General features: G+C 41.8%; 1 protein-coding gene across 1 annotated transcript in view; it reads right to left on the reverse strand.

Annotated features, from left to right (window-relative positions):
• LOC119652956 (adenylate cyclase type 3) overlaps window positions 1–14,706 on the reverse strand; it is a 327,645-nt gene that overhangs the window by 191,668 nt on the left and 121,271 nt on the right. The window contains exons 5-6 of the mRNA XM_038057352.1: window positions 10,950–11,099; window positions 1,669–1,787 (exon numbers count right to left, since the gene is read on the reverse strand). Coding sequence (XP_037913280.1) covers window positions 1,669–1,787; window positions 10,950–11,099 — 269 coding nt within the window. The remainder of the gene's footprint in view (window positions 1–1,668; window positions 1,788–10,949; window positions 11,100–14,706) is intronic.

A 14,706-nucleotide genomic window follows, 5' to 3' on the forward strand; every position in this document is an offset into this window, starting at 1 on the left:
AACTGTGAACGCTCACGCATACAGTGAGTTACATCGTTCTACATCGAATTTTGCTTGGGGGGAGGGTGGTACCCCCATACATGCAAAAGGGGGTGTACATTTTTTTTCACCAAATATAGTCATGTGGAGTATCAAATGAAAGATTTCGATTAGTACGTTCCGAATGGAAACGTTGGAAATGTGGGGAGTGCGGGGAGTCGGAAGTGATCGATTCACGGACCATTCTCAGAAACTACCGAACCCAAAAAGTTGGAAAAAATTCGGGAAGCTGCTACCATATGGTGCCTAGGCTTCGGAATACCCTCCATATCGATATCTGATGAAATAAACAACCCACTTAAGATAACCATGATTCTACCAAGTTTGGTGGAAATTGCACTATTATTAATAAACTTATAATAGGTGAAAGTTGTCGCTTCTGTGCAAATTCAAGGCTTTGAATGTCAGTACTACCTGAAAGTGGATATTCTCACATAATATTTATATGCATATATTACGGTACAAGGTACAAATGAAACTAATGTCCACTGAAATATTTTTATAAAAGAAATACACAAAACCTTTCATACGTGAAGCGTCCTGCTTCCAGTTTCCTGATTTGAGCACATATAAGCAAATTAACTGCGACGAAGCACGAGATCCCCTTCTCAAAGAGCACGAATTGCATAATCTCAACCCTCTAAACACTTTTAAATCCTTAACAGCGCTCATTCGTGTCCTTAATCAAAATATAGCCTGGCGTGATGGCAAATTTTCAAATATTAACAAGGAGTCACTATATGCAGAGCAAAAGTTCAATCCGAACGTGAAACTACGAGTATGTAGAAGCTTTGAAGATAAAGAGATTAAGTCAAAACACTGCTCCTGCCGTACGACTTATAGGAATTAAACGAAATTCTTATGTTAGCATTACAAAGCTTACGAGTTTGAATTTAACGACGCTAAGAATGTTCCACATTTTATTACATGAGCTGTTTGTTACATAGAATCGCGTTTGATTGTTCTGGAATATTGAGCGCAAAGGTTTATTGCTCGTCAGTGTTCTGGTAAAGCCAACCTAATTACGCTTTCATAAATTTATACCAATTACTCGCCCCAAAACCTGCAGTAACTAAACCTTGTTTATGAACATACAAATATGGAAAAGTTGTATTTATTCGAATATCAAACTGAAATGTGTTCACTTTGCTCTCAACTTTTCCATTACCTTACATGAAGGGACTGTAAAGTAATCATACCCGCGGCAAAACCTTTCATTTCCCGGCTTGTTAGTTCCCCAATTAGTTGTTTTGAAAAATCCCTTTTACCGTAGAGAGAAAACTATCCGATGTTGTGATTCTGGACTTCATCCCTAACTATTTTACGAACAAGTTTGTCTCGAATCTACCTCATGACGGTGCATAATCTTGCATCTCCCAAATACCATCTCATAACTAGGTCGCATCATAATACCGTGGCATTTTCAATTAAGTAAAAGTTCATAATTTAATTAAAGTTACCACACCACAATAGCAGATGCCGCTCAGTAACTCTCCTTGCGACTTTTCCGCTCCTTTTTCCTTGTGGGTACCCGCAAATACTTAGTTAATGTTGACGTACTGCGACGGTCTCAATTAAATTTGAAGTTAAGTTTTATGACGATGCTCACTATATTTGCCCCGCACTTACCTCACGTTTTCATGCCTGCTCATGTAAATCTTCTTAAATTGTTCGGAATTCGTGGAGCCCAAGTCCTGCCTCATTTTAACGGCAACATGTTCCGGCAGCACTGACAGCAGAAGACGTTCCTGCGAAAGATAATAAGACCTGATGACTGGGACGGCCAGATATGAAATGCGAAAGTTAATAAGATAAAAAAAATTAAAATGCTATTATTCAAGTTTGGATTATTTAGAAAAATGTCCTTTAAAATTGAGTCGAATCCAAAGCGTAGTCATCCTGAATGCCACGCGTGTATGAAAGTCCACAAATACAAAGGTTAAAGGTCAAACGACGATAAGGATAATTTTATTAGCAATTGGAAGAGAATTGGTAAAAGTCGACAGTCAAAGCTTTGTCGGGAGCAAGGCGGCTAATCCGCTTTTGGGATTTTCCATTGTTTCACATTCAGCCCACTTACGAGCTTCCCTTAACGACCCATAGTCCCCGACTTTATTTTGATTTTATTTTGGGGTTTAAAATTTACAATGAGTGAAAATTCTTTACGTATGGGTGAAGTGAAGTTAATTAACTCACCTGAGAGGGAAAAAGTACCATGAAATTATTGACTGCAGTTGCAAATACATATTTACTTGCAATACTTTGTTTTTCCTTTCATTCTCGTTGGAAAGCAGTGAAAGCCGCAATTTAATGGAAGACCATTTTGAATGAAACGCTTTATGCATGTACATTTGGTCAGATGCTTTCATTTTCCTGTTATTTCAGATAAGTCAAGGGTCAGGGCATACTCAACCTAACGCCATGCTACTTACATAGTATGCTGGTCTCAAGCCCACGTAAAGGAGGAGGGTTTAAGGCAACACACTTTGTGTTGCCCTCAGTAAAACAAAAATGAAATGAGGAAAAAGATAAATAAAGTAAAGTTGGAGTATTTCCACTATACTAAATCCTACCTGATCTCTCTTGGTGACAAGCCCCGCGACAGGTCGACCAAAAAAATACATCCAACGTCGTTAGAAGCAAAATGATCGGTTCGAGTAGCAAGCCTCGGGAAAATGCTAGGGCGTCCACCTCAGTCGACGCGGCAGGACGAGCCCCGGTCGTGTCGAGAAATGGGCAAATGTTCTTGACGTATGGACGGCGTCAGGACATAAATAAGTTAGTCCGACCAAAAGCAAAACAAATAAGTGTCTAAATGTTGGCACCTTAACTAGAAAGACTGAAGAATTCGCAGGAGCCCTTCGGAAAGGGCGCATTGATATCTGCGCTTTGCAAGAAACCCGATGGTCTGGTGTCAAAAGCTGCGATATTGAACGCAAACGCGGTAAAAACGACTATAAACTTCTCTATTTTGGTAGCTCAAATACTCAATACGGTGTGGGCATTGCCATCTCAGAGGGTTTCCGTGATGTCATAACAGAAGTCGGACGATTTGATGACTGGCTGATGGAGCTCACCATTATATCAGCTGATCGCACTATTCACTTCTTCACCGCATACGCACCACAAACAAGTTGACCTGATTCCGAGAAAGATGCCTCCTAGCAACTTCTCGATGAAAAGACTTGTCACGAGCCTGCTGACGACTGTATCACCATTGCAGTCATGTGGGTGAAAAGGCAGACGGTAACAGGTACCACCCTCACTGATTGGAAAGCAGTTCGCTATGAGACCATCGCACCTCAACATCGGCCGTTGTTTGCCGTCCTAAAAATTAAGCCACTGATGAAAAAGGGTTATGAACGCACTGGACCACCCCGCATTAAATAGTGACGATTTCGTGAGAAGAAATGATCTCACTTACGCCATTACCAACTATTACGAATGGGGGAAAATCGTGGAATAAAATGAACGACACGATGCACAAAGCGGCCTCTGCAACCCTCTGGGTCACCAAGCCAGATAAGCTGTACATCTTGAGATACTTGGCTTGGAGATGATGGTGTTGAAATGAAGGTCTGATAAGAGAAATGCCTCTATCACAAGTTTCGCGACGATGAAACGCTCGCTAATTGGCAAATATATAAGAATGTCAACCGGGAAGCAAAGAAAGCGCTCACTATCACCCCAGGAGCCCATTGCAAAAATCTTTACGATACACTGGACACTCGGGATGGTGAGACAGACCCGTATCGACTTGCCAAAAGCCGAAGCGAACGCACACAGGATATCGAACGCTTCTGTTGCATTAATGACAAAAACGGTATTTTGCTTACCAACCGTCGAGCCGCAACAGATAGATGGCGGGAATATTTCGAGCAGATTTCCAGAGAATAATTTGCTCATCCTCCACTTCCACAATCATTACCAACATTAGAAGCAACTAAAATCGAGGAAGCAATAAAACAAATGAAATCGGGGAAAGCAACAGGACCTGACGACATCGCATCTGAGCTCTGCAAAGCGAAGAGCTGGGACCCAACACTGTGGCTCAGTGAATTCTTTAATCGGGTTACTCAGGAAGGAAGAACACCATCTAACTGGAAAGAAAGTACGACAGTTCGAATATGGAAAAAGAGAGGTAGTCCAGCAGAATGTTCAAATTACCTTCCGATCCGATTACTTCCCCATACCATGAAGATTTTGGAACGCATTCTTGGCAACCGTATTCGCTAAATCGTTGAAATAACCCTGAAGAGCAAAGAGAAGAGAACTGTGGAACTACTGATGCAATACACGTTGCCCGGTTACTCATGGAGAAACACCGTGAGAAGCATCGCTCTCTTTACATAGCATTTGTGGATCTGGAGAAAGGGTTTGATCGTGTGCCACACGAACTCATCTGGTATGCTCTATGACAACACTTAGTGCCAGAAGAATTCGTGCGCTAGGTTCAATTGTTCTACCATGATCCGAAAAGTAAAGTTTGATATGTGGCGGATGTATAAAAACCGCTTCGTGTCTCTGTTGGTGTTCATCAAGGAAATGCCCTCACTCCTCTTTGTTCTTGTTACGAACACTGTCACACGGGATATTCAACGTCCAGCGCCCTAAACACTGCCTGATGCAGATGATGTTTTCCTAGCTTCTAATAGCAAAAATAATCTTAAGCAACTTGTCAAAAAATTAAATGATCGGCTCATGCAATACGGTCTCAGATTGAATCTGAACAAAACTGAATTTTGACGACCAATCCTTAACCAGGCACAATCACTGTCAGTCGCAGTGACCTGCCCAGAACTAAACGATTTAAACACCTCGGGTCAATGCTATCAGCCAATGGAGAACTGCGTTATGAAATTGCTTCATACATTAATGCAACCTGGATGAACGTACCTCGTACCAACGAACATCGCAAATCTAAAATTTACCGCAATGTCGCAAACGCATACGCAGGAGGTGACAGCGAGCTTTCCGCGCCTTAAAGCGGAAAAATATCCAGATCAGCCCTCCCGGAAGAGAGTTGAACAAAGCGATGACAACGGTTTCTTGGAAAGTATCAACGTGTCCAATCGGCAACGACTGCGGCAACATAAAATGTATTACTTTTTAAGGTTTTGTGTGAAACAAAACCTTATTAGAATGGTGACGGTGTCTGTCTGTCCGTCTGTCCGTCTGTCTGTCTGTCTGTCTGTCTGTCTGTCTGTCTGTCTGTCTGTCACACCCGATTTATTCGGAAACGGCTAGACCGATTGTCACGAAAATTGGTGAGAGTATGTGATCTGGTGATCCCTTTACATGCAGTAAGTGGCGCCATCTTGCGTTAAGTTTAAGGGGGGGTCTCCGTACATGTGAATGGAGGGTGCAAATTTTTTTTTCACAGAATGTAGCCAAGTAGGGTATCAAATGAAAGGTCTCAATTAGTACTTTTCGAATCTGGTTCAATATTTGATATTAGATGAAACATAGGGGAGTCAGGGTTGAAAATATGACCCACAAAAAGTGTAACAGGTCTCGTTCTCAGAACCTATCCAACCGAAAAATCTGGAAAAAATCACAGTAGTGCATCTCTACGAAATCTAGGCCTCAAAATATATCCGGTTCCGATATCTGCACAAATAAAGTTAATAATAGTATATTTCCACATTTTAGAAATTTACCCGGTACCCCCCCTTATGTTCATCTCAGAAATACAAAATTTGGCATGAGTGTAACGAAGAATATAATGCACAGTTTGGTCAAGTTTGAAGAAAATCCAACTATTATTAACAAAGTTATTGGGGGTGAAACTTTACAATTTTTTGTGAATTTCGTGCACTCTACAACCCGCATGACGTCATCATCACATATCAATTCGTCAATACCACAACGAAATGAATTTTTATGAATTGGGTCGCAGACAATTATTTTGTTTTAGTTTTTTAGTTATTTGTCAACCAGACATGTGTATATGTAGGTATATAATATATGCGTGCTAATGAACTTTGCGGCTAGTGCCTAATTCAGATAGATATAAGACGTAAATCGGAAATATGGGTACGATAAATTTAGATATGTGCATATATGTGTACAGCAGGTAATAGGCAGTTTGTTTGTTTAGGGTGAGCATGATATCTATGGCTCTAATATGTACGTATGTCTCGTAGTTTGGAAAAATATGAAGGATTATGTTGGATTTGTAGCTATATACGGACAGAGAAATGTGCGTCTCTTACATAACACAAAACCTTTATACCCGAAGCGCGAGCTTCCGGTATTCCGACTTGTTTGGGTCTTGGAATAAGCGTTTCCTTTTTCGGAAATATCCCGTAGCCTTTATTCCAATTAACGAAATGGCTTGAAAGTCAAATAAATGATTGCTAATCTTACACAATATTTACGGGCGGCAAAGAGCGAGGAGACAGAGAATTCTGAGTCGCATTTGTCATAAACAACACATTTAAGCAGCTGGTAACTGATTTTAAACCGATTACAGAACGAATCTGCTTAATACGCTTCGAGAAGTTTCTCAATGTTTGGTATATCAATTGCCATCACCAGCGGAGAACAAAGATAATGTCATAAAAGACGAATTCTACCCCCGACTGGACTGGGCGGACTGCTCCCCCATGTCAAATACACTCACACGGAAGTATTCTCACAGGTCTCGATAAGCAGTAAGGAGCAAACGTTCCTAGAAATCTAAGACCGAGTAGAGGGTTTCGTCCGGGCTAAAATAAACGGCATCAACTTTTCAGTTGCTATGCAGAACCTAGTTGGGCAATAGAAGAATTCCAAACAATGGTTGACAATGTGGCGACGGACGCAAATACTAGGAGTCCACTAATTATCGGCTTCAACACATGGGCTGTAGAGGGTAGCAAGCATACTAACGTCTTAGGTCAAAGGGTACTGGATACGTTTGCGTCTTTGAAATTAGGAATTGCCAATAATGATGAGGATAACACATATCGTAAATCTGGCATGAGTTCGATCATTGACATTACTTTCGCCCGCTTTTCGTTTCTGCCTAAGATGAGATAGTGGGCTAGCGAAAAATTCAACCACAATGATCATCAGGCAGTAGTGTTTGAAATTAAAGAGCACTGAATGGCATAGAATCTTAAACTGACAGGCCCGAAATGGAAGGGTAGCATCTTCGACTCTTAGACTTAGTGATGAACTTCGCTAGTATAAACCAAGAATTAGCTGGAAAGTTGGCAAAACAGATAATTTAGTCTGTTGCGTGCGATGCTGCAATGCCGAGAAGAGTTCCCAGCAGAAAAACTCACCATGCTACCGGCGGAGTGAGGAAATAAAGACGATGAAGTAAAGTGCCTACAAGCCGAAGAAGCGTCCAACGCTCGAGGAGAAGATTGGACTTATAGGAGCTGCTTCCCACATTCAAACAATTGAAATATGCCTTGCAGAAAGCCATCAAACAACGCAAAAACAGAAGCTTTTAAAACTTCTGCAACGAAACTGACATTAAAACCCTGGAACACAGCCTATAGAGTGATGATGTCTAAAATGAAGGGGAAGAAACAAATAACAACAAGTAACTTGTCCGACAATGCTGCGATTGATAGCCAAGACACTGTTCTCGCAAAGATCAAACCCAATCGTCGAAGCACTAGGTGCAGCTGGTTTAGAGACCATAACGCATATTTCCTATGATGAATTTATGAAGGTATGCAAAAAATAAAGGGCAAGAAAACACCGGGACCCGATGGTATTCCCAATAAAGCAGTGAAAGTGTCCGCCCACGAGAGACCAGACGTTTATACAAGCAATGCAAAAATACCTCGAAGGAGAAATATTTAGTTTTCTTGCCAAAAGGAAAGAAACAACTTAGTTATCCGTCGTCATATCGCCCAATATGCCTTATATGTAGATACGATGAGGAATAATTGCCAACAGATTGCGCGGGACAGTTGAAAATAGAAGGGCTCTTTCCGATATGCAGTTTAGATTCAGGAAAGATCGCTCCACTGTCATTGTAATAAAGGTGGTGGTAGACACCGCTTCCACTGCCATAGAAGTTGAGGGGTGACGATGGGGGTCAAAAGGGTACTGCGTAGTGGTCATGTTGAACATAAATAATGCTTTCAACTCAGTAAACCATCAAAACGTCCCACATCCGAATGAACACGCTACCAGAGAAACATAGTGGCTAACTACTTAACAGACAGGGAGGTAAAGTACGAGAGCGACAAAAGCATAAATTACTACCGTGTCTCAGCTGGGGTCCTTCAGCTGTGGGTACTGGGTTCACTCTTGTGGAACATCATGTATGATGGAGTCTTCTGCCTGCATTTACCAGAAGGGGTAAAAATAGTCGGTTTCGTCGACCATAATGCTGTGATTGTAGTTGCAAAGCACATTCACAAGATTGAGGAAGGATTAAGGATTAAGGAAGCGATCTGGAAGATCAAGAGTTGGCTGAAAACTGCCGGACTAGTGCTCGCAGATCACAAAACCCATATTGATAACAAGCAAGAGGTACGATCCTCTTTAAGTTCACCCAACTACTGGCCTATGCTGACGATATCGACATCATGGAAAGAACCACCCGAGACGTACAAACTGCCTTCATCCAGATCGAGCAGGCGGCGCGAGATCTTGGGCTGCACATCAATGAAAGCAAGACAAAATATATGGCGGCAACGTCAGCACCGAAAACGAACCAGCCAACAACATCAAACCGTACTGGTCAAACAGGAAGAATAAGGATAGGAGACTATAACTTTGCGACCATTGATAATTTCTTCTATCTAGGGTCGAAAATCACAACCGATAACAGCTACGATGAGGAAACCCGCGCACAGTTGTTGGCAGCCAACAGAGCCTATTTAAGCTTACAAAGACTGTTCCGCTCGAAACGTCTCACCATAGGGTCAAAGCTCTTACTGTACAAGACTATGATCTTGCCAGTCCTCATGTATTCCTCGGAAACTTGGGTTCTTAGCAAGAAAAATTGCGAACTCTTGGCGACGTTCGAGAGAAGAATCCTCGGAAGAATTTTTGGCCCCCTACATGAGGACGGACGATTCCGTGGCCTACACAATGACGAAATCTATGAGCGATACCATGACCGTCCGGTTGTGGATAAAGTCCGGCTGAATAGGTTACGGTGGGCAGATCACTTAATCCGTATGGATGATGATGATCCAGCTCGGAAAGTCTAGAAGGGCAATATCTATGGTAGAAAAAGAAGACGAGGTAGACCTTGCCTGAGATGGAGCGATGGCGTAGGTCAGGACGCCGGACAGCTTTTAGGGACCTCGGATACCGGTTGCTGCGCCGTTGATGATGATGATGAAGAGTGATTTGCGGTTTTTGGACTATATCGGATGACGTAGCATTAGTTATAGCAAGGCTGTTACCGGTGGACATCTTGGCTGAAGAGATGTCACGAACCTATATCAGGAGAACGACAATCCAAGACGCTCTGCAATTGATCAAGGGTGGGAAAAAGACATCATCGATGGTTAGATATCAAACCCGACGGAGTAGCTCAACGAAAGGCCGATGGACGCATAAGCTAATTCTGATCATCAGTATGTGGGTTATTCGTCGCCACAGAGACTGCAGTTGCCAGTTAACGCAGTTACTATCTATCGCACAGATTTGGGCATGAGGACTCACTAGCATGCCCCAGCATGAAAAATATTCAGCTTTCATGTATAGCCATAAATCACACCTGAGAGACTACCAGAGAAATTGCTTATGCTGTCACATCCTAAAGTTTACTTAATCATGTTCTGCAGTTAAGATAGGTGGTATCAGAATACCTAAGCGAGATCGCTGGAATTCCCACTTAATTGTGAGGGACCGACCCTTCTAAAGGCTCTCAATATCGTTATTTAGGAGCGCATTCCAAACACTTAGATAAAGGAGCCGTTAAGTCAGTCCCTTTCCGAGACGTAATTGGTATTTCAGTAGCAGGGTTGGATGAATGGATGAATTTGCGGGTTGCTAGTCACCAAATTTCTATACCCTACTGTCGCTTCAAAGAGGAAATAATTAGAGAAAATTATTAAATTTTAGATACATGCCCAGTGGGATTCTTCACTAACAGTGATATATGAAGAGGGATGCCAATTTCAAGGAGCAAATTGGAAGGGAAAAAGAATCGATCCCATCGACTTTGTGGAATTTAACACATATCACGAAAGGTGCATTTTCTCCATTTGATGACAAACCGATTAAAAATGTGTTTCCCAAACAGTACTTGTACGTATTTGGGAAAAAAAATTTAAAAGTTACCCAAATGTCTTGAAAATTAGAAGATTATATGGGAAAATTTATTCATGTATTCACAACATTCCACCACTATTTCCAAACTAGTATATTCAAACTGCTTGGGTGCCACAATTTGAACCCACCTAACTATAGTCCTCCAGCAAAACACAATTTCATACCTCATAGCTTCCTGAGCTTCTTAACGAAATGTTAGTTTCTAAAGACTGGGGAGAGTGACATGAGAGGTTTTCGGGAAACAATGGCATTTTCTGAAGAGCCTTGCTCCTGTAAAATTCCGAAGGAATTTGAAATATGTCTGCCATGTGTTAAATTATCTTAAAACAATGCCTGAAGACATGCATGGGAAAACTCAAAGGAAATACGAGCTGAAACGCTTGTGGAGTCTTCATGAAAGGTAAATTAACTTCAAGATTTGGTTTAGCATATGTCACTTTAATTGGAAATTGTTTAAAAATTGTTGGAGGAGGCTCTTGTTATTTTAATGTCAACTAGGTCATATATTTTTGAGTTTTGAAACGAATGAGATAAATTAAAAGCAAGCGAATTTCGTGTTCAATTATCGCAGTAGGAATGAATTATGGGAAAGACAGGCATTACTACACGAAATACAATCAACATTTAATTTTGACGACTTTTCGAGTATTCAATAAAAACCAGCAGCTTACCTGTTCGGCGGATTGCTCCTCCATAACCATTTTAACTTCTAAGCTTTTCTTGGCTTCTAAAAATGCACGTTTTTGTTTGCAATGCCAGAAACCATAGGCCCAAACTCCGATAAGAGCTGCAGGTGCTGTTAAGAATGTCATCGCTAAAATCTGAAATTAGAGAAAACAATTTTTTATGGAATTAGTTGTTAATTGTTTGAATGAAATATATGATTAAGCGAAATTACAATCTCGAATTCTAAGAAATTAAATACCTGAACCGTGGCACTAACTGGATAAGCATTTAGGTGCCGCTACTGCTACCTCTCAATTGCATTTAGCAACACAATTGAATTGATTCAGTATTGGTTCAGCCATCTTTCTCCAACTTTTATGCAACTTTTTACCGAGGCGATCATTCAGCTAACAAGTTGAAACCATCTAATTCTATATGAACTACTAGTATCTATTACTCCTGTAACTTTCACTCAACATGTTCTAAAAGTATGATCCACAAGAGTTGGAAGGTGGACATTAGTTACACCATCTATTCATCGACTTTAAAGCCGCCTATGATACTATAGCCAGGGTAAAACTGTACACGGCCATGAGAGAATTCGGTATCCCGACGAAATCGATAAGACAAACTAAGCTAACCCTGACCAATCCGCGACGCCTAATAAAAGCAACAGGATCACACTCGCTCTATCATGCGTCCTCTTTAACCTGACCCTGTAGAAAGTGATCCGTGATGCTGATGTAGATGCAAGGGGTACGATCCTCTTTAAGTCTACCCAACTACTGGCCTATGCTGACGATATCGACATCGGGGTTCTTAGCAAGAAAAATTGCGAACTGTTGGCCGCGTTCGAGAGAAGAATCCTCCGAAGAATTTTTGGCCCCTTACATGAGGATGGACGATTCCGTAGCCTACACAATGACGAAATCTATGAGCGATACCATGACCGTCCGGTTGTGGATAAAGTCCGGCTGAATAGGTTACGGTGGGCAGATCACTTAATCCGTATGGATGATGATGATCCAGCTCGGAAAGTCTAGAAGGGCAATATCTATGGTAGAAAAAGAAGACGAGGTAGACCTTGCCTGAGATGGAGCGATGGCGTAGGTCAGGACGCCGGACAGCTTTTAGGGACCTCAGCGCAAAACCGGGATGTCTGGAGTTCCTTATTAAGGTAGACTTATTTTAAGGTAGATTAAGGTAGATTAAGGTAGATGATGATGACCCACAAGAATAGCAGGATTACATTAAGAAAGGAAATTTCAAGTATACAACATTTTCCCGGTCAGTAAAAAAGTTCTTAAAGTGTCACCTATACACTTTCATTTCCATCTTTTTATCAACACGCCTATTGATACCTGGCACATATAATAATAATAATAATAATCGTTGGCACAACAATCCATATTGGATCAGGGCCTTGAAGTATGTTAGAGCACTTCATTCAAGACCGTAACGGTACACTAAAATACAATGTAGGAGGCACGTATGCCGATGATTAAAAGGTGAAAGTGTGGTTTGCATCCACACATCTCAAATCCTGATCATTTTCAGATGATTGACTACGATTGACGGCATGCTGCAGGACCACCACATTAATGACAAGGACGGCTTATTCCACTGATATGTGATCAAAAGGAATTACGCATCTACGACTTCTGAGTCTCCTCAGGCCTGATGATTATTTAGAAATATTATTTTTCAGATTTTCCAACAGATTTTGTCCTGGTAACGAAGTTTGAAACTTGCGGTGGAGACCTTATAACATTATTTTTATTTGTTTGGGAAATGTCACCTCTGCTTAACACCGGCTTCTGATCAACTGGCCCTCAGGTAACTAACCTAAGTACGGACGAAGTTCTTTGTTCGAAGTAATATTAGGCGGCCAAAGGGTAGTATAGATCCCAGGGCGAAACGTAGATTAGTAGCTACGATGGATTATACAACCTAAGAAACGCCTGCTGAGCCAATACCAACAGCTCTACTACAAAACTCTATCTCCACCTTTACGTAGTGATCGCTGGCAGTTCTTTTTTAATGAAAAACTTCAGACCGAGAAAAATGAAGGTGAGTATCCCGCGCGTGAAAACGGGACAAATTGTACCAACTGCTCCTCCAGGTTGAGGGTTGGGTAAGGCTGACAACACTACAGCCTTAGACAGGATGGTTTTAAAATGACGAGCCCGGCAACGAAAACGGAATAACGATGCCGACATACCGAATGCTGCTCAGTAGCTAGCCGATACCCTATCCCATATAAGGCTGATGTAACGGCGCTGCAAGAAATGCACTGAACAGGGATCGGTTTCTTGGAGAAGAGCCACTACACCATACATTATAGTGGCCATCCAGTAAACAATGTGCTCGGAGTAGCTTTCCTAGTCAGCCAGAAAATGAAAATTGCTGTTATCGGCTTTGAAAACATAAGCAAAAGGCTATGGACTCTGCCTTTGCGAGGCAAATCTAGAAATATAAGTTTCATTAACATCCACGCCCCTACAGAGTAGACTGCAGAATCGGAGAAGGATACCTTCTACGAGGCAGTTAAGTGAACCATCGAAGCCTGTCCCAAGTATGATATCAAAATTATACTTGTACATAACATTCAAGTAGGGAGGGAGCCCGTATTCAGGCGATACGTTGGCTCTCATAGCTGTGGATTGCTTAGTTAGCAGTATCGCACGAAATGGTTGTTGGAAGTACCAGGTTGACCACGTGTGGATTGAACGCCGATACTTCTCAACCTTGATGAATGTCAGAACATATAGGGGGGCCAATATAGACTCAGATCACTACCTCGTTGGCTTAGTACTCTGGACTTCAATTACAACACCGCCAACAGCTTGTCAGAGCAGGTGAGAGTGAACAGCTAACAGATGTCCTGAAGATAAAGCATTAACAAATGATCCTCACAACTGCCTGAACAGCGTTATCATTGATACGGCCGCAAACATATTTGGTCCTATCAGCAAGAAAAGTCGAAACGGCTGATTCGACGATGAATGCAAGCTAGCAAGGGAACGGAAGAATGCTCCATACTGAGTAATGTTGCGTTCTTAAAGAACGCGGGCACGAGCAGAGACTTATCACGAACTTCGTCTAGCGGAAAAGCAACTTCATAGATGGAAAAGGGAAGCTTGGGAGAACCAACAGGTCTGTGAACCCGAAAAGTATAGGAAGCAACCGCAGCAAGCGTGGAAGTTATACCAACAAGTCAGCTGGATGAAGCCTTATACACCTCGATGCTCATCCTGACGAGACAAAGAGGGAAATCAGACGGAATGGGCACATTGAAGTGATGGGATGAGTATTTTGATGAACTTCTCAACAACTAAAATATTGGAAGCTCCGCCAACTTAAGACAACGGACAGACACTGCTACCACCAAGTGTAGGAGAAACAGTCCGTGCAATTCATCGGTTTAAAAACCATAAGTCGCCAGGAGCCGATGGAATCATAGAGGAGTTGGTTAAATATTAAATTAAATTACACCATGCGGTTCATCAACTGATGCTCAAGGTGGGGAAGATCGAATCAATGCCTGACGACTGGCAACGAGGCATTACCTGTCCCGTACCTAAAAAAAGGGTATCAAACAGTGTAGCAATTGTAGGGGTATCACGTTGGTGAGTACCGCGCACGGTAGCCTGCAGAGCCTATCTCAGTTTACAAAAACTGTTTCGTTTGAAACGTCTCACCGTAGGATCAAATGCTCTTACTGTACGAGACTATGATCTTGCCAGTCCTTATGTACTCCTG

This window comes from Hermetia illucens, chromosome 3, assembly GCF_905115235.1.
Source record: "Hermetia illucens chromosome 3, iHerIll2.2.curated.20191125, whole genome shotgun sequence".
NCBI lineage: Eukaryota > Metazoa > Arthropoda > Insecta > Diptera > Stratiomyidae > Hermetia > Hermetia illucens.